A 26,730-nucleotide genomic window follows, 5' to 3' on the forward strand; every position below is an offset into this window, starting at 1 on the left:
AGACTGAGAAGCGAGTGTGTGAGTGTGTGAGTGTGCTGGGAGAGGGAGGGAGGGGGTATCAGGTGGTCATGGAGGGGGGGTAGCCCACAATATGAGAGGGTCGGCGGCACTGGAGCAGCAGATGTGAGCGGAGCACCGGAGGAGCCAGACGCGCCGCGATAATTAGCCGCGGATATATTCACGGGAATAACCGGATTATGAGGATCTGAGCAGGAGAAGTCGCCACAATCTGGTGTCACACGAGCCGAGGGATTAAGTTCGGCGTCTTCACTCCTCCGGTCGCCGTCATGGGGATAGACCGGCGGCGGAGAGCATCTCTGGCTCTCACCTTGAACTTTGTCGCCTTGTTCCTCGCCGTGTCGGCCCTGACCACCAGCTACTGGTGCGAGGGGACGCGGAAAGTGGTGAAGCCGTTCTGCACCGGGCCGGCACCCGCCAAGCAGTCGTTCTGCATCGGGTACAACAGCTCCAGCGTCAACGACACGCGGACGGTGCAGTACATCTGGGAGACCGGGGAGGACAAGTACGTGATGAGGAAGTTCCACACGGGCATCTGGTTCTCCTGCGAGCAGAACATCAACATGTCCGGTAAGTTTGACAGGGAAAAGCTGCCCCCGGGAGGGAGGAGGGGGGGTGGGGAGCTGCTGATGGTGGGACCCGGAGCGCAGCCGGGCGCAGAGCGGTGCGCGCCGAGAGGTGCGTCACGGGCAGGCACGTGCGTTTTCCACATTAAACATCAACATTAAAGTCAGGATTTAAAATAATCTATGATTATCGTGATTTTATATTCTAAGAAGAGTGTAGAAACATGTTCAAGTTGACTCACTGAGTGCGGTAAACCTCGGACATCAGACTAAGAAAAGCTGGAACCATTCATCTAATATCATAAACTCACTCTGTCTCTGGACTAATCAGCTCATTTCAGATGGATTTTAATGTCTCACAACACACATATGAAACATATCTTCAGCAGCCATCTGTGGATCTATGAGTACGCGTGGCTCCAGCTCCAGAAACCGTGCGTCTCCTCAGCACCATTTGGTCTCCAGATAGGACCCGGAACAGTGGCACACTGCTGGATCTAAGACAGGAGGTGTTTTTTTTTTTTTAACATGCTGCTGCAGGAGGAGGTGACAGGAGTTGTTGTTATTTCACTAACACCAAAACGAAAATCCCATCCCAGGCTGGATCAAATTGTAATTTCTTTTTTCTTTAACATCACAGCTTCATTCTGTCTGGTTGATGGTATACAGATGAAGTCCCTGTCTCACTTATCAGCTTGTGGCAGGAGTTGCCTGTTGTCACTGAGTTTTCAATCAAATGGCTAATTTGCCTTCTTTTACAGGTGAACAATGCAGAAGTTTCCTTTATGTTGCACCTTCGAATGAAAGAGGTGAGTGTTTATGTTTATACATCAATGCATTTACATGTCAGTGTTGCAAACGCACCTTAAAATGATAGTTTTTGCAGAGATTCATGTTAAAAATGTCTATAGAACTCAACATAGGAAACATAAGGGTTTCACCCAGCTGGGTTTCATCTAATGGCAAATAATATTGAAGCTTACTGCACTGCTGGTGCTGGTTTAAGAGCCTGATGATCAGAGTTGCTCATGAAAAGGAAACACAGTGGGGTTTTATCAGGTTTGTCACCTTGAAGTCCAAAATGCCTCCCTCTGTCATTACAGGGGCTGTTTTCTCATCGCTGTAACTAAGCTGCTTAGCTCTGCAGTGACCATTTTGACTGAAGGGGACATTTTGGAAAAAAGGAATTTCGGATCCTTTGTCACTGTAAGAAAATCCAATAAGAAGCGTCTATCGGCTTCCAAGAGCTGCGTTTATTCTTCTTTTAATCTTAAGGCTTACACTGAAATTTAATGCCATATGAGAACGCTTAGTGCTATGAAAACACCTCTATCACGCTGCAGTGGATCAGTAGAAAGCATCTCCATCACACTAGTCTTTCTTTTATTATAATGTGTATAGTCATTACAGTATATTTGGCAAAGTCAATGGTCCTTGGTTGAGCTGTAGATGAACTGATCTCTTCTAGAATTAGGAGGAGGTGTCTCGTCACATCAGTCACCCTGCTCCTGTGCTAGGACCTGCTGCCTGACGAACACACTGAACTGTCACATTATTCAGTCGAACGTCTTGCTCAGCAGCTCCTAATTAAAATCTTTGTCACGTGTTCGTCAAAGTGATGTGATGGTTTAAAGAAACGGTGTGCTTATTAAGGAGAATCTGTGCATTGAGCAAAGTGTCAAGAGGCAATCAGCTTGACTTAGACAATGGAAATAGAGAGAGAGCAGCAAGCCAGGCTCTGTCCGAAGCCCACAGGATTATGTTTTTATGGACGTCTAACATGTCAAGAAAGAAACTAGTTGTTTGCTTCTGGCCTCCAGTGAAGTTACAGTTTACATGCAAATCTGTCCAGACTCGTATTCTAATCAGTTCTTCCTTGAGTCCAAAGGGACTTTTGTTGTCCAAAGGTGATGAAATTCCCACCATTAAAATGGGGCAGACATGAGGTCGCAGTGATTTTGACCTTTAACAGTAAAATCTAATCAGTTCATTCTTGAGTCTGAATGAATGGAACAGCCTTGGATACACACAGACGGACAAGTTTCAAAAGATTTATTTCTCAGTCACCTTATAGCAGTCTGTACAGCTGCATCTGTTGCTTTTCACGCTTGGAGCCATTTTTGCAGCAGTTTCTCTTTCTACATTTTTCTGACTCATGAGCAAGATTACGCCCCCATCTTTGGAACCTCTATAGTCTTATTCTATATTTTCATTTTGCCAGAAGATTCCATGAAAAGAGCAAAAACAACAGTGAACTAATCTCACTAACAAGTCGTGTCTTGCCTCCAAGGCCATAATACATCCTATATTCAGGTAAAAGCACAGTTTGCAAAAAAACACAAATCTTTTATTGTGTTTGTTCCATTGGGTCATAGGGGTCAATTAAACTATTAAAGTCTGATTACGTTTTCCTGCGAAGATTTAACAGGTCTTGGGGGCTGACATGGTAGGAAAGTCGGAGAGTAGTCAGAGGAGCAGACTAACACTAACAGGTCAAGAAAACCACCATCTTTCTCCCTTAATCCCAGCTACAAACATCTTTCTCTGAGAACCTTTGTTTACCATGGAATAATCGTCAGTAAGCAGCACATATGTACCTTCAGTATGTGAATTAATCCAAGGTGTGGGCAGAGATTTAGAGTTTTGGAACCAGCCAACTCCATGTTTGCTTTTCCAAAACTTGACAGTGATCCAGAACTGAAGGGGTCCCTGAGACACTGAAATGACAGCTTAGCTGCATCGTCTTTCAGACAGTGTGTTTTTCAAGGAACTCTATATGCTTTACTTCCAATTGATACCTTCAGTCATTTTTGCAGTTTCATCTCTGCCTTATGCTGGAATCATATGATTGAAACATTAGATATACTGTGGGTAAGCAAAATTAAGAGAAATCTCTAATGAAACAGCATCTGATATTAAAGCCCTAAATGTCCTCCAATGAGGTTTTCCTTGTCGTCTCCACCTCCTTACCATAAACTGAATGGTCAAAATCTCGAACTGAAGCGTGGAATTCAGTTTAGAGCAGGTAATAAGGCTTTAGCTGAAGAATGTAACTAGTCATAATTCATACAGAGATATTTTGGGTAACAGGCATATTACTTAATCCACCTTGTGATTAATTAACCACACAATAACCACATGCCCTTGGGTGATGTATGCAATTACACTACAGCTTACATTTACAGGCTTTTAAATCCATTGATATTTCATTCTATCATGCACAGTCCCGTGAACTCAGGATGTCGTACAGCTCCTGGTGGATAATATATCCTTTCAGTGAATGTGAAGGTTAATGATATGGGTGACGGAGTCACTGGGCCACCTTTCCCCACACCGTCTCCCCCACTAACTCCTTCCTTTCTCGTCTCGTTCTCTCCCTTTGCCCTTGCTTACCTATATTCCTTCTTCAATTCCCTACCCCCATATCTCCTCTCTCTCATTTCCTATCCCTACACCCCCTCCATTATTCACTCACCCCTGTCACCCCCACTTCCATGACATGAATCTCTTCTCTCTCTCTCTCTCTCTCTCTCTCTCTTTGCAAATCCTTTTCCATAATCAACTCTTTCTGCAGGAGTGCTGTGGCTGTGCATTGTTGCAGAGTGCCTGTACATCCTCCTGCTGGCCACCGGGGGCATCCTCATGTCCATAGAGGTGTGTCACTTTGGCAATGTCATCGACGGCCTCAAGCTCAACGCCTTCGCTGCCATATTCACCGTGCTCTCAGGTGAGTGAGAGGACAGTTGAATGAATCACATGAATATGTTATATGCAGGGACATAACTGCGTGTGGGCCTTTTCATTAGCAGAGGGTGACTGACATATAAGAGTTAATGTACGCACGCTCAACTTAGACTGTTTACTCAAGAAGGTCATAGACTAAAGCCAGCTAACAATAAACTCTTTTTTCACTTAAAAAAAAATCCACATAGTGTTGGTTGGGGATTAAAACGTTTAGACCTGTAGGACCAGGGCCAGTCAGGGGCTGTGCCAAAAAAAAAAAACGATTTCTTCAGTCAGAGAGATCTACGGTTTGTCTAGAAGTGGAGATTTATCATAGCTAGATTTGGCAGAAAAGGCACACAGACAGGTTCAATTATCTGTATCAACATTAATAGTCAGAAGCAAAAATGTAATAATAATGTCATACTTTATTGATCTCCTTGGGGAAACTGCTGTTTGGACAGCTGCAGCAGATGACGGCACTACTGTGGAGTGTCGGTGTCTTGTCCAAGGACACCTCGACATATGGCCAGGAGGAACCAGGAATCAAAACAGTAACCCTGGGGTTTATAGATGACTGCTCTACCAACTGAGCTAACTGCCCCAGGCTAATGCCTACTGAACAACACTGATGCTTTGGAAAATAGCAGAAATGTAGATTACTTTGTTTGGCAAATACTATTTTGACCAAATATGTATACAAGTCAAAAAGAAACATTAGGGAGGGTGATATACCAGCAAAGAATCAATTTGCCTTTACAGCTATTCAGTCTTTCGTTCTGCTTCTAGGTTCTTTGCAATCACATGAATATTATAATGCGCAAAATTCAGTTGGAGGGCAGGAGGTGAGAAGCAGGAATATATGAGATGGAGAAAAGCCCATACTGTGCTAGTGTGGTGATCGCTGTGTTATGAAGAGGAGTGATGTTTCGATTGAACTGAAAGATCTGCCTGATATGTAGGTAGGAGATAACTATAGATCTAGAACCACGGTGTACTGGCCCCTGTCATACACACCAGTGTAGGGGTTCAGTTAGCCAGTAATTACTGGTTTTACCTGATAAAGAATTAATTCAAAACCTTATTGAATGATTTAATTTAAACCTGCCTGTTGTAAAGCTGTTGGCATGCTGTAAGCTCAGTGTTCGGCACGTGTGTGAAATTAGTGTTTTGTTTTGGGAAACAGCTCCGGAGCGCGATGGAAAATCTATATGTATAATATTCCAGAGGGAGAAAACTTTAATTGGTGTAGGGTGGCATTTAGTGATTCCGTGTCAGATCAATAACAACAACTAAGTTTCTCAGGAGCGAAGCTGGAGACTGCTGCTGTTATTTGAGTTAGTTTAATGCAAGCGTTACCTGTGTGACGAGGCTTCCATTCATGCTTTTATTGGACAATACGTGGCGTATCCTTGTCCACCAATAGAGCTAAATTTATGTCTACACTTGCTGTTTCATTACTCTTAACTAACAGCTGTGGTCCCTCCGTGTTAACATTACGGCCTTTACTTGATGTAGGGATGTAGTTGAAGCACTCTCAAAATTTTTGTGAAAACGCTGCTAGCACTAAATGAGTGTGTGACAGTATCTTCAATGTATAAAAACTGCATATGCAAATCACATATTCTAGCATATTCAGGCCAGTTGCTTCTTCTCAGCCCCAGAGAAGATTTCCAGCCAGTTTGCAGTCTGCCCCCCCCCCTCTCAACGGAGGAATTAACAATGACCTTCCCTCTAATCCACTCTGTGAAAATGATCCCGACCACCACACTCTGGGCAGTAAATCAGCAGTGAGAGATTCTCTGCTCAACAGCGATGGCTTGCAGCGTTTGACCGACTTGAAGGGTCAGGTTCAGAGGATGTCTCAAAGAGCCGCTGGTTGAGGGATTGAACCCAGTGTACAACCAGGGTTCAAACATTGAACATCTACCTCAATTCTCCTCAATATAGACCTATATTTAAGGAACATGGCTTTCCTTTTGTGTTTCTGTGGGGTTTAGGATTCTTACTTGAAGCATCCAGAGCTATGTCCATCCCTCGTGTGCAATAACAACTACAATGATAAAAAGCTGCAGGAACTCCCTTCTGAATATTGATCGGTTTGGAATTAGAGGTTCTCTCAGTCTGACTAATGCTTTGATTTTAGACAAAGCACAGACAGCTAAGTCCCATTTAATCTGTTGACATGTGAAAAAAAAAAAAGCTGTGACCTTATACTGGTTAAACATCCAACAAGCTTTGTAGAACTTGGTGCCAAATTAGTGTAATGTGATTTTTGCCTGAATCTATCTTAAACTGGCGATAAGATATGGTTTTTTAACACAATAAGAAGGGACGCCGCAGGATATATATGTGTATTCAACCACTGCTGAAAATTGTCCCAGGAAATGCATGAATTACTCATTTATGAGTCATGTTTGGCAATAACTAGAAGGCCCATGTATTTACTGTATATTATATTATAAAACAATTTGAGTCCTTTTTAGTGCAGTAAAGAACCATTAAAAGTGAAAAATCAACAATTCAGTAGAAATTTGCACATCATTTGGCATTTTAATTATTATATTCAGAAGACATACATATTGATATGTATACATTTTTTCATCTTGTTAGCACATTCCAGCTGATACAAAACAGCAAACGCAATCATTTGGAGTTGTGTTTCTAGCCAATGTGCGTCCACATCGTGTGCTGTTTGATTCTAAGCAGGTAGCATGTAATACCACGGTTTATTTAGCTTCCTTGCTGAAAACAAATACTGATGGGTATAAGGTTTATGAGAGGAATGAGACTGAACGAAAACAGTAAAGTTGCAGGTCTGAAAAACGAAGCAATGAGCTGAGAGACTCTAAATCATTAGAACTGAAGCCAACTGCTGCACAGTGTGGAGACAATTCTCTTTGGCGTACCCTTTTCACATTAAACATCCATTTGATTCATTGTGTATAAACATTTTTATTAGTGCAGCTTTAATTTAAAGCTTTTTAAAGAAGGAAAGTTAATCGAATCCTTAAAGTGGGAGAAGGTCTGGGCTTCTGCACTGAAGCCCAAGTATTTCTGGCACCTGCAACAAGGTGAAATGCATCCAAACTAACTCCCACTTGCTTCTTCTAACTTGACAAATAATGTCTGGAAATCTGGCAAGGTCCTTAGCAACATAGTACAAATTCCTGTAATAAAAGGCTGCAGCTCCTCCACCTGAACGTTTGCCAGAAAATATTTGGGTGGAGGTGCTTTTTATGTATGGCGGGGGCAGTGCATAGGTTAATGGAGTTGAAACAATCATGCTTATCAGTGTCACACATAAGAAAGGAATTGTTGACTGTCTTTCAGTCATCCAGTTGTGGTGTCCTCATCTTTTCATTTTAGTTGACAGGAGTCAAACCAAAGATGCCGTCTAGCCGCTGAAGCCTCTCCAGCTCAGGCTTCAGTGATTTATGTCTTCAAGGCCTTGCCCTGGCATTTTGCCTGTTCTGACTTTTAGTTGAAGAGTAACTGAACCTCTCAACTCTGCATGTCTTCATGTCTTATGTTTTATTTATACGCGGCTCACGGAGAAGTGAGCTGCTTGCATAAATGGGGAGGTGAACCCTGTAAAGTCCACACTGAGTGTCATTTTCATCCTTGTGAAAAGATATTCTGAGATGTTTTGTGGCATCTGTCAGTGTGTTGGCTTTCTTTTTTTTTTACCAGCTTCCCAGGCTTATAGCAAAGGGTTTAGTCTGATTGTAAAGTGTTGGAATTGAGGAAGACATTTAAAAGTTGTTGTTTCTAATGGTGTGAATAGATTGAGAGTGGTTATGGTAATGAAGTCTAGGAACACAATAGAGGGGGTCAAATTAACCCTTATTACAGCCGTCAATCATCTGGGTTATGATGAGAGTGTATAAAGAAGAGATGAGAGACTATGACTGTGTGTGGAAGAAAAACAGATCACTTTTTTCTGTGGGTGAGAAACGACTGTTGTTGTGGATGATAAATTTTATCATCTCTGTAAAAACAGCACTTTCTTCCGTTTTTAATTGATTTTGCTGCAAGTGCACAAAAAGCACAAGTGCTTTTTTTTTTTTTTTTTTATAGCCAAACTGTGCGACACCTGTGAGACTGACAATTTGTATAAAGGCTCAAGAGTGATGATACATTCTGTGCTGTACAAAACTACACTCATAAACCAGGGTGGCTGAATCCTTTTAGTTTTATGCTTTGTCTTTTTTTGAATGAATGAATGAAACAGAATCGCTTCTCGGAATTGCAGTTTCAAATGTGCATCATATTTGAGCAGGGAGGAAATACAAGAAAATTGAGAGATGTGAAGTTTCAGGTAAAGCAAGGAACTAATAAAGCAGCCAAAGCTAGACCCCTAAAGGACAGCACAGTGGTTGTAGTAATCTGAATTAGAATAGTCTAACTCAGAAAGCTTAAAATACTGGCAGCAACTGTTTTATGTTTGGCTGTGATTATTCTGAAATAAGCAGGAGAAATAAGGAGTAAACATCATAAGGTAATTCTTTCATACTGGATGAAGTTCACCCAGATACATTATTTTCTCCTAACAACACTGCAGTGTTTTGATGCAGGCCCCATACTCCCAGTGATACCAGTGGTTGAAGCAAAGAGGTATCTTCTCACAGAAATGAATGAGAAGGTCTGAAAGTCTGTCTGAACACAGCCTGAAAGACTAAAGGCCTGTGTGAACGCGGGCTGAAAATCTGTCTGACCACCATCATAGCCTAATAAGTGATGAGAAAACAATAAGAAGCATTGTTTTTTTCTTATTTTGTCATTAATATCTACTGCAAAACGTGTCCTTTTGTATTGTTCCATTTGAAGTAAGCACCACAGCTGGATGATTGGGATTGATAGCGTGTTTCTACTTGCATTTGTTGTTTATATATCATCCACAGCAAAAGTCGCATCCCTACATTCACCGGGCAGTTTTCTGACATCCTTAAAACCTGTGACACAGATTGCAATCACGATTTTCTTAGCCCCATCTGGCACAGTGCGGCATACAATGACCCTTCTAAATCACTGTTATGTAACAGTGTATAGGTATCTTTAAACTGAAGCAATATCTACATGCAGTCCTCGTTGCAGTTTGTTTTCTTAGAGTATTTTTAGTTGTTTAGTGGCAAAGGTGGAAAACACAGTAATCAACAAACTCAACATAATAATTTTCACGTCATATTACAACATAAACGTCATCATAATAAACTCATATTTAGTGTATTTGCACACTACATATATTTATAAGAACAAACTGAAACACATGATAACATTGGACATTTACAGATCATATTACAACTGAACAGTTTAAGAAGCACCCTCTTCCATGATGCCCTGTGCTCATGTATGTGCTTTGCCACTAAAAATAAATAACCTGGTCTGACATCCATTCTCTTCACATTGGATAATCTAACCTTGCATGAACAGAACAAGCAGAATTTTCTCATGACAGAACAGATTTGTTCCACTCAGCCCGACACAAAGCTGCCGCTTATCTGCATAACATTATGATAATATTGGACTGTGATATCTTTAAGAATAAACATGAGCAGTAAAACAGGGATGAGATGGGAATTTAGGTGTTTGGTGCTGAACCTGGTGCGCTCTTGCTCAGCCCAGGGATTTGTGGGGGGCTTATGCAGTAATCGGATTGGTTGGCTACACATGTTGGTTTTTTACTCCTGCTCTGTTTTATGGTCGATGAGAACTCCGGTGTGAGGACAGACGCAACCTGTGCTTCAGCTGACAAAATGTGGTACATTAACTGAAAAAAAAAACTGAATAGCGACCATGGCTCTGTTGGTGGGGAAGTATCAATTATAATTATTAAAAACGAAATAATCAGGGAGCAGAGAAAACCAGATAAGAGATGGAAGGAGAGACTGAGAGAAGTGCACTTGAGAAAATGACAATGAGTAGCACTGATTTGAGGAGCAGACGAAAAAAACATCCAGAGGGTGGTAGCACTATTATTCTTTCCATGTATGAAAACGGCATGTATGGAGCTGTTGCAATTTACAATGTTTTAGCCTTTTACATATTGCATGTAGCCTGTCTGGCTAACAGCCGTACTGTATACTGTACCTATATACAGGAATTTACTGTAGGAATCTAGCATTACTTTGTAACCATCATGTAACCATGATGGCCAACATGCCACTCAGCTCTTAACTCTTCCAAATTCAGAATTAGATTTGGAAGAGTTAAGAGTTAAATAAATAATACATAAATACAAATACATTTAGTCCCTATCCTCAAATGAAAAACTGCTCAGGGATAGTTGGGAGTAGCTTTATCTGCAGCTTCTAAAAATGACATAATAATGTATCACATACTTAAGAGACATAAAACAGGTCCAGAAGAAGTCAAAATGTTGGTTAAAAAAAAAAAAAAAACAATTATAAAACATATCCCTCTGAAATGCAGCGAGTCACATATGTAAAGCGAGGTACACAAATCTCACACTCGCATTAAAAACAAACTTGTATATTAGAAAAAGTGTGCCATATGAAAGACCTTCTTTTGCTGATTAGTTTGCTTATTTGAGTAAGCTTGCAAATCTTCCAGTACATGCAAAAATAAATAAATAAAAAGAAACAGAGTTGCAGTGGGTGTTCAGCCTCACATTATGTAACACTGCCACCAAGTGGTAAATGATGGGACGTGCAGCAACTTGGTCTCAATGGATGGGGACTGTGTGTGTGTTTAAACCTTTCTTCCTGTGTGATACGAGTGTCGTCCTTTTCTGTTTGGCAGGTCTGTTGGGTATGGTGGCCCACATGATGTTCACCACAGCCTTCCAGCTGACTGTCAGTCTGGGCCCCGAGGACTGGAAACCTCAGACGTGGGACTACAGCTGGTCATACATGTAAGCTCACGTACAGCAGGGGGTATGAGGCAGATACCGGCCTCTACTATTCTGAGAAGACTATCCAGCATTTGCTGGAACCTTTGCTCTCGTTTAGTCCGACCATTACCAAACTGGAGAAAATCATTTCTTCATACGGATCTCCACTGCATGATTTCGTCTTGTGATTACTAATCACGACAAGCTTTGTTTTCTTGTCATGTATTAATTATTGCTTGATTGTGCCAAAAATGGTGTCGACGGCTTGTTTTGCTGGGGTGGGGTAATTGTCACAACCCCACCAACTTTTATTTCTATTTTATTTAACTCAAGCTGCTTGTCTCTGCTTCCTTTAGTCTGGCGTGGAGCTCCTTCACAGCCTGCATGGCGTCCTCGGTCACCACCATCAACCGCTACACCAAAACCATCCTGGAGTTCAAGCACAAGCGCAGGAACATCGAGAAGAATCTGAAGATCAAGCAGAAGCTGTTGGAGCTGGACTCTCCGGAGCAGGTGTGGGACATGTACATCAGCTCGGTGCCGAGCACGGCCGAGGAGCTGCTCGACCTGTCGTCCAACGGCCGCAAACTCTCCAACGCCTCCATCTTCCTGGACCTCAACGACCTGCCTGACCCACAGGGAGAGGAGTACTGCTAGTGGAGCAGCATGTGGCGTTTTCAAACATCAGCAGGTCACTGTCACCTTCAAGCTGATACACTGGTTTAATTACTGGAAACAAAATGAAGCCGCGCTCGGAAGATCCCACAGATTCATTAGTTACTCGCTGGCTTTAACATTTTAGCAAACAGTTGGCCTTTAATCGTAAAATGATTGGGTATGTCCATTTCATGGACAAACCTAATCTATCTTAAAACCCATTTCAAAGCTGTATTAAAGAGATTAATAGGTCTTTAGAAGGCATTTGAAAACACATCTGACATGGCTGACGTGGTAGCTCATTATAATAGTGCTTATTATAGCATCCAGCAGACGTGGAGAAATGCTAACATCAATTTAGTATAATTTTTCAGTTTATCTGCTAAAAGTAGGTCTAATATTCTTCTTTAATGTAGTCTCCTTTTAGCTCTGTTTTGGTCCACACTAACTAGCTAATATACGACTGACTCTTCAGCTGCTAAGTGTTTTTTTTTTTAAGTTCATTAGCTAGTTAGCTCATTAGCTGCTATCTAGTACACAAGGTCTATGAGAGCAGTGGACACAAAACAGTACGCTAAAAGACACTTAAACTGCCTTTTGGTGCTTGTTGGTACACGACCAAAAGGTACGTTCACTTACAGACACGTTCAAGGCCTCTCTTTGCACGACAATGCTGTGCAGGTGCGCAAAATTTCAACGTTTGCAGTCATTTTGGCGGCGATCTCGTTTGTTTACTGTAGCTAATACCAATGTCACAGCATAGATGTGGTGATGGTGCATTGATGCTAAAATGCTACATGTAGCACCATTAAGACCTAGTGCTGAGCCCACCTTTTTTGCTCTAGTTGTGTTATACGGTGTTAACGTACGTTATACCTCTGCCCGAGCAATACTGTTGTTGTTGATCCCTGGGAGGATGGGACTACCATCTCAGTGGGAGAGGACTCAGCCTCCTCATCCCACAACTAGCACATTCCAACGACTGCCAAGCCTGGTTCAGATGCTATTCATTGAGGAAAAAGTACTAAATTGCTGAAGCGGCGTGTCCCCCCAAGCTGTAGATACGCATTGCTGGACGCCCCAGAGATAAGGTGCTCACACTGATTCTAAATGTGAAGTACATACTGCCTCCCACATGAGAGCCAAGTGGCATTAGGAAGCATCAAAGCCAGCTGATCAGATGTCTCGCTATGGAGGAGGTGAACTGAGATGAGGAATTGCAGAAGCACGGTGTGGACCTGAGGATTTCTGCTTCACCCACGGAGGGATTAAAGATGTTAAGGTGTATAGGATGATGGTTATATGCATGGAAGACGCTTAACAGGCCATGCTGAGTGCCTTTACTTCCAGCAGCATGCTCCGTGCTCACATTCCTAACAAGGGCGATGCTGATTCTCCGACTAACAACCGCTTTAGGGGTCACATGTAGCTGTCTGTGCAAACTGCCAAAAGTCATCCACGAGAGGAGCGCACCTCTTTTGAAGCTCTGTTCATATTTACTTGACTGTGGGACACTTTTCTTAAGTATTCACACTGAATTGTACTGATGGACTGGAAGAGTGTCATTTCCAGTGCTTTTAAGTGCATTTGAAAATGTAAATCTGTTTGTTCGATTCAAAATGAAATGTAATGTAGATAGCTTTCAGACTTGATCTGGTTCTGTTTCATTTCTATTTCTTCACCCTGGGTTTGGGGTGAATACTGAAGCATGGATTGTTGTGTCTTTGTGTGTACGTCGGACTTATGGCACTTTTTGTGTAGTGTTGTTTAGTCACAATTTTGTGGGTGATTATTTGGAATTTAAAATTATAATATAAATACATTTCTATCAGCAGATATCTTTTAAAGGTAAATGGGGAGGGTATATCATAATAAAGAAGGAACTTCTTTTTACTGTTGCTTGACTTTTTCCCTAAAGTTGCATTTATTGTCCACAAGAGGGCGATGGTGTCTTTTTGAGATGCTGCAACAATGCCTAACGTCTTCCCTCTCCCACCCAGTGATTACACACACACAAAGTGTTAAACATTCAAATGTTTAATAGTAATTTACCATTTTAAAATAGAATCACCCATAAAAATAAGTTTAACCAAACTCAGAGAAATAATTTAGTTATTCACATTACTACAGTGACCAACAGATTTTGCATCTTAGCAACAAGGCAGCAGTTGTTGCAGCCCCTAAATCTCTGACGTGAACAGAATTACATTAGTAAAGCAGTCGCATTAACGTTGCCTGCGCTCACATTCAACATAAAGCCAATTCTTATCCATCAACGCTCAACAGGGCCTTATAATAACAACAGCATTGTGTGGTAAACACAGAAGCAAAAGAAGAGATGTGAGAAAGATAAGCACAAAAATCAACTTTGCTTAAAAATAGCTTTATTTTTTATGCTTTCAAACTAGTGCAAATACATGCAAACTGAAATATGACAACCCTGTAAGCAGGCCCCTCATGGTACCACAGTAAAGACTGAAAGCTTCGTCACTGATGGGTCGACCCTCCCTTTTGGTTGTCCTCCAGCGGTCCCTTTACTTTGCACACAGCACAGTAGGGTTTTTTTGCAGTCATAATGCTAACCTAAGCCAAGACACATAAATGTGCCAACAGGCCAAGAGGCAAGTGATCCACATCCGTTCCCCTACATCCATTTATCCACATTCATTATTCAAGAATACAAAACCACTCAGTCAAATCTGAGCTCATATAAAGATTCTCTCGCTCACCCCTCTGCTGCTCGCCACATAAAAGATTCATCCCCCTCTTTTTCCAGAACAATGCTTAGAGGACGACGCTCAATATGTATGCATTGATTGCCCTTAAATTCTTAACCAGTGAGACTGAAGAACAAGCAGGTAGAAAAAGGAAACTGTGGAGGCTCGGGAATGTGACGTTGTTCTGGGTTTGTCTACAGCCTACCAGCTAGAGGACTGAACTGCAGAGCAGACACACTAAAAGCTACACTGTGAATTTCGACAATCAACTTTTACATAGCCACAGTGTTATTTATGACCCACCTGCACATGGATGCTTTACTTAACCACCTAGCGTAGGACTCAGTGTCCTGCCCAGCACTTACACTTTTGTTACATTGCACACATCCACTCTTTCACTGAACATCTATGATATAGAAAATGACACTGAACCACTTGAACAAGGTGACTGACAGACTGAGGTGAATGTATGGACACAGGGTTTTTATTATTAAGTCTCTGTGATGCTACTCTGCTGGTCACAAGTGGAAATTGGCTTTGTTCTCTGGATCTTTACACTTTGAGTCTTTGCATCTGTTTCAGTCAGATGGAAGATTTGCACAGGTTTCTAACCAAAGCAGTGTAATTCTAACATGAGCCACGAGTTTTACACAATCAAAAAGAGTCACTGCCATCCAAAGTCCTGTCCCGCCATCTGATAGAAGCGCTGGTTATGCGGCTTGTAGAAATCCCTCAGTCTCTGCATAACCTCTGGGTCGATGGAGGCGTGCGTCCTCCCTTTAGTTTTCCCCAGGCAATGAGGTTTGCTGCTGCCCTCGGGCTTTTTCAGGCAGGGGAAGCCTTTCGTTTTGTTGAAGTAGAAGTGCTTGTCCGTGACAATCCTCTGGAGGCCTAGAAAGTCCTGGACTTTGCCAAGTTCTCCAGCCGGGTCGGAGATGAGCCTCTCCCCGCTGACCAGATGGATCTGACTCCTGGGGAACCAGGCCAGCCAGCGCTCCAGGTGCTGAGCATATAAGCCAATCCACAGTGGGCTCCACAGAGAGTCGATCTGACCTGGAGGCAAAACAGAAATGTAAAAATTTAACAGAAAATGATCATTGCTATTATCACTGTAGTCCTAGGTCCTCATCCACCCTTTACATTTAAACTATTATCCTTTAGCCATTATCTTAAGTGAGAGGTTTCCAAAGCCTGGCACACTGCCACTTATCATTTTTAACCTGTTCCACTCCTGTTTCCTTTTAGCTTTCATATTAATTAATGTCACTTTAATTGCTACAACAGATAATAAGCATTACAGAGAAATCAAATCAGCGTGTTAAAAATCTAAATAAGAAAGGATTTTGCTAAAAACTAACTGTCACTGATGATAATATCAACATATTCCTTTCTTAAAGCTCCAGTATATAACTTTTTTGCTATGGATCAGACTAAACCCGGGCTGAACCCGATGAAGTTGAGTTTGTCCTGTGCTTATCTTTCAGAAGCAACGACCCAAATCACCAAATTACCAATGGTTCCCGTCCGGTTCAATTTGGGTGGTCATGTCAAAGGCTTCTATGACCCATTGAGGGTCAGTTATTTCTACTTAACATTCTTATTTATTGAAAAAGACTAATAATTGGACGGGTCGGATTGGACTTGGAAATATATACACACCTGGTATTTCCTGTCCACTGCATTAGTTGCATTATGTCCCAGTTTTTGCTTTTATTTGCTCATGTTCAAGTAAAAGAACAACAAAGATAGAGCAGAAAAGAAGTGGCTAATATGTCATGTTATATAGGCATAGCATGAGAAACCAGGAAGATGCCAGCTTAATCTTTTTATGAAAGGTTCATTGAGCACTAGTTAGGAAATCTTGAGCTCAGACACCAAACTGAAGTAGACCAAAACTGACCAAACTGAGTCAAACTGTACCTGTGGAGCGGTTCTTGAATGCAAGGCTCTCAAACGGAGGGATGTCTGGGGTCTTGGAGATGATCTGTGTGTAGTCAGATATGGCTCGGGTCACGGGGTCACGGACTACCACGATCAGCTTCACATCCCGCGACATAGCATGGACTCTTGGTGGCGTTTCCACAGTAACAAAGTAACGCGGCGTCTTCTCCATAACAATCTGGCCATCCAGGGCTTTGGGCATCATACTTCTGGAAGTACAGAAAAAGGTGTGTTAATTTATAGAAACATAATATATAATAATATAAAGACCAATAGGAGATTATAGCAGAAAATGTGGGCTGTGTTTGAAAGCATTTACCGGTTCACGACTCCCTATATAACATACATTACACAGATTTCAAACACTTGCTAATCAGTGTCATATTGTAACTGTTTGAACTATTCAACTGTAATTGTTTTATGTGCATTGTGGGACTGCTTGCAGAAAGAAGTATATACAGTATGATATGTGCCCGACCTTTACTGTTGCATTGTGGGATGCTTTCAGTGCACTATATGGACTGTGAGTCGACATTCAGAACATCCTATATAGTGACAAGGGAGTGATTGTTGAAGCAAGACAATGGCTGTGTCCAAAAGGTTTGTTTTGTAAGTACAAAATATGTACCAGAAACACTAAATAAACTTAAAAATAAAAGTAAAAAAAAAGTGCAATGTAAATTAAAAGAAAAAGGTTTTTAGTTAAAATAAGCAACTGTTTTCATCAAATAAAAATATTCTAGACATGTCTCCATAAATCACCAGTTCATTTGGTATACTGACCAGTGCTTTTTGAAAGCATTTTTATATTTTACAAAAAAAAAATGTCAGATTTAGGTGAGAAAACACCACCAGGACGTAGTTAGCTTAGCATAAAACCATGAAGCACCCGGAAATAGCGAAATATTTGTTTTTATTTAATGAACTTTAGAAGTGTGCTTGGGGAAGACCTTTAGGCTGACACATCCGAGCTGTTACCACCTGCTTACAGTCCAAATCTAGGCTAGAGCACACACTCTAAGCAAATAAGTATACTTTACAAAACAATGTCAGCTTAGCTTTAAAGTATCTTCACAGCTAATATTTGAGAAATCTCGAAGATTAAAAAGGTAATTATTGATACAGATATTGATGATAAAAATTGGGCAGTGACACAGTATGTGTACAGTAGATCTCCAGTGATCCAGATCTGCAGGCAGGTGACAGCTGCGCTACATAAACACAGGAGTCTTTCCGTAAATGTCTCTCACTCTGTTCACCTCCACCTCCACAGCAGAAGCCCAGCAGATGGGACTCATTTAGAGATAAATGACTCCAAAGGCCCAACAGGACCAACTGGAAACTCAGGGACATCTGCCAGCACACCTGCCACACACCTGACTGACTGAGTGAACATGCACTGCCTCAGTGGCATGATCACACGCAGCTCGGATTCAGCATCTCGGCTTGTTTAAAGGGGGGCAGAATGCGTTTTGTGAGACCAAAACAACAAGCTGAAAGAGTATAAAACGCTTGCAAAAACACATTAAGATGATCATTTTCTGTGGGTTTTTCATTATAAGCAGCACCTTCCACATTATAGACCATCTATAATAGTTATTTGTCCTTTGTCATTACAAATATATTTATCAATGCAGCTTTAAGTTGCCATCTCTATATTAGAGATTGCATAGTGATAACTCATGGGTGTGTACTGAGATGCCCTTGTTTTTATACAGTCTCCTATTTTAGGGATGTATCACAAAACAGAGACTCAATAAAACGTTGTAAAGGAGACAGACAGAGGCAGAGCAGAGGGGACATAGTGCTGATACAGTGAGGACAGGATGCACTGATTGTCCTCTGGTATCAGCTCAGGTTGCAGATGCACTTGCAACACGACCTCCTGTCAATACATTTCCCCCCAAACTGGCCCCACTATTACGAATCTGACAAAAACACACACACACACTCACAAACACACGAGTGATTTCATTTGATCGGATCGGTGTGAGGCAGCGCTTACCACCACTTAGCCTGAAGACTTCCCTTTTAACTCCAATACCCAGAGCAGGAGGAGCCGCGCAGTCTGTTACACACACATGCACGTGCAGGAAGCGCACACACACAATGGCACATACACACACACACACACTCATTATTCACTTATTAGCCGAGCGTTTGCCATCATGCCTCTAGTTTCCCAGTGGACCAATCTTCCAAAGCCTAACACACACACATTACACACAAATACTATGAAGACATAAAGGATGGGTGTGGTGGATTTTAACCAGACCCCGTAAAGACTGTGTGTGTGTGTGTGTGCTCATCCAACTGTGTGTCTGTCTCAGAACATTTTCTAGAGTGTTTTAAATGAAAGGGGTGGATGACTGATGAAGGAATGATGGGAGTGGATACAAACGCGACTCCATTAGCAATCTGTTTGTGAATAGCCTCAGAGCGAAGAGCCCCCATACCATTACCTAGGCACAAAGAGCTAATTACTGGCCTTAAGAGAAGCCTTAAAAGAAAGGATGTATTATAAATATGCTTCTGCTCTGAGGTTTTAACAGACACTAATTGACAAACAAAATTGCTGTTAGTTTTTCTAATAACTGAATTCTCCTTTATCCTACTTTTGAAAAAGTAAAAAACATTGATATCCCGGGGCTACGTCTGTAACCTCAATTCAGTTTCCACCCTGAATAAATGCAGACTGGAATTTTAATGGTGCAAGACTTTTTTATTATGATATTGGTTAAGTTAATCCTCAGGGAGCAGAATCAAACAATAGTTATTTGAATTTTAAAATTAAGTTTATATGAAATCCCATCTTGAACAAGAAATATTAAACAGTGCTGTCAAAGGTTATTCAGAGAAACCAATCAGAGAAGCTGGATTATTTCTGCTTGAGTGTAAGTTTTTGAAAGAGTCATTCCTGAAATAATAATAATAAAAGTATAGTAGTAGTAAGAGTAATTTACATACAAGGGTTTATGGCAGACAGTGGTTAATTGTATGTTGTGTTTAAACCCCAGACCACTAGACGGCAGTGTTGTGTATGTTGTGATTTTTTATTTTTTTTTTACTCAGAATTTATGCATACATACCGTGTATCATACCCAATTCTTGTCAATACACAGCCATATCTGTAAAGCAGTGCTTCAAATAGCATTTGATTGGCCAGTGCTACTAACTGACTTACAGCTGTCAGCAAGTCACATACATTTTCAGCGAAATCTAGAAAAAAATCACTTTACACTGCACTTAATTGCTTTATTCTGTTTGCACTCTGATTACGGGAAGAAGAGGTGTTGGAGCAATCTAATGTATTGTAATGTTATAATGACAAGTAACTGAAGTGCTGCGTGGAGCCTAACGGGGCAGGGAGAGGGAGGACTTTGAGTTGTGGATTGAGTTAGACTATCCTGCTAGTGTTACTGTTGCTTTAATGTGCACTTGACAGCTAGCATTTTCCAAATGATGGGCAATAAATCACTTTCTTATTATTTTGTTTGTAAATGTTGTTACTTTACTTAACGTGTTTAAACAAAAGACTAATTTTAAAGTTGAGTTCTTACTCACTTCTGCCAGAGAGGGCTACTTATTGGATATGTTCACTGATGGGAAGCCAGTGAGGGATCTCACTGTTCTTGCTGCAATCGTAATAACAACAAGAATAATAACTTCTGGTTGACCTGGGTGCAGTAGAATGGAGAAAGGAGGTGGGGCAGTAGAATGGGTAAACAGGGTGGGAGTGTTAACTTCTAATGCCCTATCACTGGCAAGTGAATAGAACCGGCTGGTGACACCATGTGTTACAGCGGAAATCTCTCCAAAAAAAAAAATGGCTGAATTAATTGACAGTTTAAAACCTGCTTTAGCAACATCCTTACACTGCTCATTTATTACTGAGTGTGAGATCAAACATCCAGTATGATGAACATGGGGATTATCCAGCAGCTTATAATAAGCCGGTTTTGCCTCTAAGGAACCTCTCTTTTGTCGATAAGTTCCCAATATTTCAGCAGGCCTCCCTGGTGAATTACTTCAGGCCAGCCAAGGCCACTGGCTATTGATCCTGTGGGGGCTTAGGGTAAATATTCCTAGGCGGGTGTGGATTGTGTACAAGCAGGAACAGTAGGGATAGTGTGTACCAGGATGCGTGCTTTATGACGCAAGAAGGTGTTGGTGTAAATGTAAGGGGACGGACTGAGAATGGTAATGCAGCCCGGGGCCTCAGCTGGGACCAAGAGTGGCAGGTGGAGAATAGGGGAACCAGGACCCTCTGGAGCCCCATCAGTTGCATGCTGTGTCATGCAATGTGTGTGTGTGTGTGTGTGTGTGTGTGTGTGTGTGTGTGTGTGTGTGTGTGGTTAACAAATGTGAAGCAATTGAAATGGCCATCATATGTACTGCAGGAGATATGCAGCAAAGGATCAGAGGGATTTGACTGGGTGCGAAATCAAAGATGAAAAAAATCTGGTCTGTTCATCTTTGATGTTTGATCCAAAAACAGAAACAATAGCCAACCCAAGAGCAGAGGATTGACTGTGTTCATTATCCACACCTGACTGCTTATTTATGAGTCAAATGTAGGATTTTAGTGTGTATTTGTGTGCCTGCATGCATGAGCGTGTTAGCATGTGTGTTACTGGGGGACCGCTCATCCATTTCCTCCGGATGGGGGACCATTAAGGGGTCGGTCCATTGTGGCTGTGCCCTGTCCACTTCCAGGAAGCATCCATCATAGAGGGGCCCCAGACCCCCCACCTTACCCCACAGCTTCGTTTCTGAAGCCCCATGGGAGGGCCCTAATGAGGGCCAGATCGCCCCACCCGTCTGGGCCTTATGGTGATCTCCTCCGGTACAGTACAGCGACAGAATAGAGCACACCTGAACCCCAGTTACACACACAACAAACAAAGCTCAGTGTGGCCGACAAGTCAAATCTACTCTTAAAGCTTTAATTATATCACACTTCAATACTAAAAATATTAGATACTTCTCTCTTTCTCTCTTTCAACTCAACAAATCTGATTCATCAGGAAATCCACTTTTTTTTTTTTTTGTTTGCAGCTAATACCCGCCCACTGAATCCTGCTGAACATCAAATGTTTTGGCAGCCATTCTTCTCTGATTTGCATGGCAATTATATTCCATTGTACAAACACAAAAACACAAGTAGCACCATGTGCTGTGTCATGGCAGGACAAAGCCGCCAATGTATGGGTATGAATTTAAAAGCCTCCCTTAACGAGTTCAATATGAATTGCAAATGAGTCGGGTGCCATCCGAGCAGCTGACTCTGAATAGGCAGAGTAATTTCGGCCCTCCCTTCCTGTCATTGTGTGTGATGAGAGGCATGGTATCTCAAAATTCAAAATAACTGAGGGCTTCAGAGACAGAATACACTTAGGAAGCACTGTTCATTTCTTTGGTTCATCACAAAGGTAGTAAACACCACACAGAAAACTCAAATGAAACTCTTTACATAAGCCCGGATCACGAAGATAGCCAATAAATTATATTAATAAATTAAATCTGGTGTTATTAATGTGGCAACAGGGGTTTATAAACTGTGTTATCTTAATGTGTTAAATGTCTGTTAGCAATTTAACACTCGATTAAAACAGGTATGAAACACCAGGTGGTGGGAGGAAGGAGACAACCTACAGCCTCTTTAGCTTTCAATAGGCCGATGGTAATCTTTACGACATATAACACAAACTTTAAATCCAGCTCATGGAATTCCAAGACATTCCAGGACATTTGCTGATTCACAGCTCTCTAAATAACGCACGCGCAGTAGTTCGCTCAGTGGCGACTTCACACTTACACTTACTAGTTATTGTCATTTCACATTAACAGCTGTGGAGCCACGCAGCAGTAATTTTCTCATCTGTGAAACAAAAGACAGATCCTAAAACTGCAACGCAAACGTGTGCAATGTCAGCAGAAAGACGACACACAAGTTTAGATTTTTACTTTCCTGACTATAATGACTGAAATCCCTGTTTTCTGGTTGTGTGGGGCTTCATATTTAGTTTTGTGAAGTTTGAACAGCTCTGTATCAGCCCATATAAATATGCATTAGACAGTTCCACCTTTGCCAAACTTGATTATTTCTTTTTCCTTCAGTTTTCTCGCTCACTGCAATAGCTTACATCAGCTAACTAGAGCTGACCTCAATGGTGAGTCTCCAAATTAAGCTTATTTTGCCTGGTTACCTTTTATTTATTATTATTTTTTATATCACTTCTTGGAAATGAACAAGAGCGACTGACTGTGGAATACAATGCAAAGATGTGCCGGTAATTCCGAGTCAATAATATATTGATAAATCTTACTGTACCTCAAGAACAGAATACTTGCAGCCCCACTGGACTGAGAGAGAACCTGGAGAAGTCAGCCGCTACACGCAAATTCACATACTCAAGCCCAGACCAGCTCTGATGACAGTCCCCCAGGTTGAAGCGAGGGTCAGCAGAGATGTGTGAGGCTGCGGTAACATTGACTTCACCCTTTAACCTCCAGCTCACCCAATCCTTATCTCTTCAGCCATAATATTATCTGCCCTTTTCGTTTTTTTTCACCATCCACTTGTCACAGCAAGAGACCATCATGAGTAAGATGCGAATTTCCAGCTGAACAATATTAATGGATGCCTCCAGAGCAACAGAGGAAAAAAAAAAAAGCTGTGCGTAACATGACCCTAGTGTGTCTATATAGAAGGCAAGGGTGGGGGGGGGGTGCCAGTGTAGGATAAAGCTTCCTGCTAATTGTAACAGAAGCCGAGCTGACCAACGCTAACCGCTCTAACGCTGGAGTCAACCCAAGGTCAGAATGAGGAGATAGAGCTATCGATCCCAGACAACACAGTAAGGAGGAAACTTCCAGTCCATCTTGAGGCTCATCGCAGCGCTCTTCCAGATCCAATCTCCGCTCCAAACGCCATTAGTGGATCTTTGTCAGGGGCTCTGATCTCAATTGCCCCGGCAAAGCTAAATGTTATTTTACTCTCAGGGAGACAAGGAGTGATTCTGAGGAAGATACACTATATGTCATTCTCTTTTATTGTCCGTGATAGGGCTAGAAGGAAAAAAAAAAAAAACGCCTGTCTATGCAAGAATTTAATGTTATCTGAGGAAGCACCACAGCTGACCCTCCATTTACTGTGTGATTCCCATAAAGGATAATCCCGCCTAAAGGATAATTCTATTCTGCTTTGTATTATTTTCATATTTATAGTCGTTTGCTAGAAAAATTTTATTCTATACTTTTGATGAAGTTGGGTGCCCATGTTACACATTGTCAGACGCCAAAGCTTGAGGTGAACCATGTGTTCGCATGGTGGTTGGTGGTGAAACGCCCTTGATTCAGTCTGGCCAATTCACTTTGCCAGTCCATAACTTGCCAACCATTTTGGGTTCCTACACTCACTAACTACACCCCACCAACCACCCTCTCAGTTTAGCTGCCACAGCTCCTATCACGGCTAGCAGTGGTTCAAGTGTTTGTGCAGACGCTGATACATCTATCAGAAATGTTTAAGAAAATTCCTTTTTTTACTTTTCCCAAAGGTTTAACCATAAACAAAATGTTTGCTCAGTCCACAGGAAGACTTTCACAAGCTGGCCAATCAAAACAGAGTGGGATAGAGGGAAGAGGGGACCTTAGAGGGAAAGACACTGGAGCTGAAACAACAACATTATTCATTATATGAATCTGTGCAGACATGCAGACAAGTCCAAAATACCAATCCCATATTAAGGGAACGCATTTTTTCAAGTCTGTCTGTCTGAAATAATAGGCATTTGAACAAACAGCATTCACGGAAAACTGCGGGAAAAACTTTCCCTCAAGTTCCTTATGTGTGACAATCACTGGTTTTGTGCAGTCTGGTAGAAGTCTTAGTAACAACCTGTTCCACTGCTCCTGTTTCTCTGGCCCTTTTTGGTCAGACTTTGCTTTCCCAGTGTCACTGGGTCCCACACTTTGAGCATATATTTAAAAAAAAAGAAAGTAAGGAGTTGTAAAAATCCTCTAAGGTGCTAGAAAAGACACTGAGAACTGATGAAGTTCAGTTCATTGGCAAAAAAGTCATTTTGTGTCTTATTTGTATATTTTTAGTCAACCCAAACACTGACACGTATCATTTGTCTGTGTGCACACTCGAGTGTGTGCTGTTGGTTATGAAGTGGTGTGAACACATCATTAACTCCCAGCGTAAAGTGACCCGGAGTCAGAGGTCAGTTGACAGAGCTGACAGTGATGTCAAGTGGCTCGACGTGCAGCGAGCCCCATCTGGCCCCGAAGGGAAGACGCGACAATCTAGTGTCGCACTCACATCACCTGGTGTGACACAAAACACACACACACACACACACACACACACACACACATATGAACAGCAGACATGCTGAAGCCAAGCGGCTTTTCCACTACATCCAGATTTGAAGAGTTCTCCAGTTCTGTTTCCACCCCGCAGCTTTGACAGGATGGTGCGCGGTCACGTCAACATAGAAACACAACCAGGAAGCAGAAATACATCATCTGACTTTATCTCTGTCATAGGATAAATTGTTGCAGACACGCCAAACATCGTCCCAGAACGGTGCCAACGCCACTGCTGAACTCAGTAATATACTGTAAGCTGGTTAACAGAACGCCACACAGTCCAGATCTGGATGCTTTTTTTTAATCTGTCATACTAGGAGGAATTTGTGGGACTATAGGTACATCCACTTATAAAAATACACGGAGCCCAGAAATCTGGAAGTGACTTGAATCTGATTCCACCCTGAATCTCATGCGTGTGTGTGCGTGTCTTCTGAGTATTTCCAAGTTTTCATTTAACAGGCTGAGAACAGAGCCACATGACAACAGTAACATCTGGCTCAGGCTCCAGAGATGATTACTCTGCTGCTCTGTGAGAAATCATCCTGCAAGGCCTCACTCGCTCTCCCTACTGTACACACACACACCCACACACACAAAGAGGATGCACTGCCGGCACACACGCACAGATTGGCATAGCCAGATGGTGGAGTCTATTTGATTGTCACCTAAACCTCAGCAGAATAGCTGTGGATGTGTTTGGGTATGCAAACAACACAAATAGGTTCATTTCATCTTTGTGGAAGTTACTAATTGGCTCTTGGACTTAGATTGGAATGATAAATGTAAAAACTTCCTAATTGCACACACACACACACACACACACACACACACACACACACACAAAGAACTCAAGTTAAAGTCCATTTAAATGACAAAATCACAATTTGTGAAACACAACAACTGTGCAAATAGGGTGGAGAGGAGCTGGCTGCTTTGAGGAGAGAAGCATATTTCACAAAAAACAAAGAAAGAAATATAAATGTCCAATGTGCTGGATTAATTTAATTGACTTTGCCGACATAGAATTCGTGCGTAACCGTGTGCATACCTGTACCAATCCAATCCCCGTGCGTAATGTCGGTCGAAGAAGTGCGGCTCCGAACCCAGTGCGCGGATGTCCGGGTGGAGCCGCAGAAACTCCAACAGAGCTCTGGTGCCTCCCTTTTTAACCCCTATGATCAGAGCCTGGGGTAACCTCCGAGTGGCTGTCCATTCTTTCCCCGAGCTGTTCGCCTCCATCCCGGGATGCCCGCTGAACGCGCCCTCGCCAGCACCGTTGTTCCCCTCCTGGGCCACGCTGGTGCCGTTCCTGTCGTATCGTGTCGGCCATCCCGAGCCAGACGCCAGGAACTCGCGCTGGGGCGTCTTGACCTCCGAGTTTTCCGCCAGTTGCGACTCGCAGCATCCGGTGAGGAGGTAGACAAGAGAGAAGCAGAGGATGCTCAGAGAGGACGCGATGGTGAGTCGGTGGAAGAGCCGCCGCAAGTCCGCGTGTGGATGGTGATAGTGGTGGTGGTGGTGGTGATGAAAAGCTGCCATCCCTCAGAGGTCCATGGGAGATACGGGGCCATTCTACCACAAGTTCATCTCACATCCCGCCAGCACACTCACACACAGCGCCGTTCATTCTGGGAGAGTGTCTCTCTCTCAGTGCGCTCCGCCGCTCTCCTCCTTAATGCTGCGCGCTCGTGGCTCATTGAGCCCCCCCCCCACACTGACCAGCCAAGCAGTCACCCTCACTAACTCAGTGGAACTAGTTTTTTGCGTGATGTCCAGGGGGTGTGAGCTCACGGACTCGCCAAACCCCGGGGGGTGGGGGTGGATAGATTTAAGGTGCTGGCTCAGAAACCTAACTTCCTAACTCCCAGGCAGC

At 42.4% G+C, this 26,730-nt stretch overlaps 2 protein-coding genes across 2 annotated transcripts; one reads left to right on the top strand and one right to left on the bottom strand.

The window, feature by feature from the left end:
- The first annotated feature begins 287 nt into the window (after positions 1–287).
- Positions 288–11,821, top strand: LOC113156511 (germ cell-specific gene 1-like protein). The gene is made up of 5 exons (XM_026351712.1): positions 288–588; positions 1,346–1,393; positions 4,159–4,311; positions 11,070–11,181; positions 11,517–11,821. Exons 1-5 carry the CDS (start codon positions 288–290, stop codon positions 11,815–11,817), a joined length of 915 nt encoding a protein of 304 aa, XP_026207497.1. The 3' UTR covers positions 11,818–11,821.
- A 2,454-nt stretch (positions 11,822–14,275) lies between these two features.
- Positions 14,276–26,396, bottom strand: hs3st3l (heparan sulfate (glucosamine) 3-O-sulfotransferase 3-like). Its single transcript, XM_026351576.1, has 3 exons — positions 25,906–26,396; positions 16,455–16,684; positions 14,276–15,587 (listed from the first exon to the last, which is right to left on the bottom strand). Exons 1-3 carry the CDS (start codon positions 26,394–26,396, stop codon positions 15,199–15,201), a joined length of 1,110 nt encoding a protein of 369 aa, XP_026207361.1. The 3' UTR covers positions 14,276–15,198.
- Positions 26,397–26,730: the final 334 nt, after the last annotated feature.

This window comes from Anabas testudineus, chromosome 19, assembly GCF_900324465.2.
Source record: "Anabas testudineus chromosome 19, fAnaTes1.2, whole genome shotgun sequence".
In the NCBI taxonomy this organism is placed as follows: domain Eukaryota; kingdom Metazoa; phylum Chordata; class Actinopteri; order Anabantiformes; family Anabantidae; genus Anabas; species Anabas testudineus.

What these genes read in the sequence shown, in the direction of transcription:
- LOC113156511 (XM_026351712.1), top strand. Translation starts at nt 288, where the DNA reads ATGGGGATAGACCGGCGGCGGAGAGCATCTCTGGCTCTCACCTTGAAC. An exon ending in TGCACCTTCGAATGAAAGAG is followed by an intron (nt 1,394 to 4,158) that starts GTGAGTGTTTAT and finishes CTCTTTCTGCAG; the next exon opens with GAGTGCTGTGGCTGTGCATT. An exon ending in CATATTCACCGTGCTCTCAG is followed by an intron (nt 4,312 to 11,069) that starts GTGAGTGAGAGG and finishes TCTGTTTGGCAG; the next exon opens with GTCTGTTGGGTATGGTGGCC.
- hs3st3l (XM_026351576.1), bottom strand. Translation starts at nt 26,396, where the DNA reads ATGGCAGCTTTTCATCACCACCACCACCACCACTATCACCATCCACAC. An exon ending in CGGGGATTGGATTGGTACAG is followed by an intron (nt 16,685 to 25,905) that starts GTATGCACACGG and finishes CTGTACTTCCAG; the next exon opens with AAGTATGATGCCCAAAGCCC. An exon ending in ATTCAAGAACCGCTCCACAG is followed by an intron (nt 15,588 to 16,454) that starts GTACAGTTTGAC and finishes TTTTGCCTCCAG; the next exon opens with GTCAGATCGACTCTCTGTGG.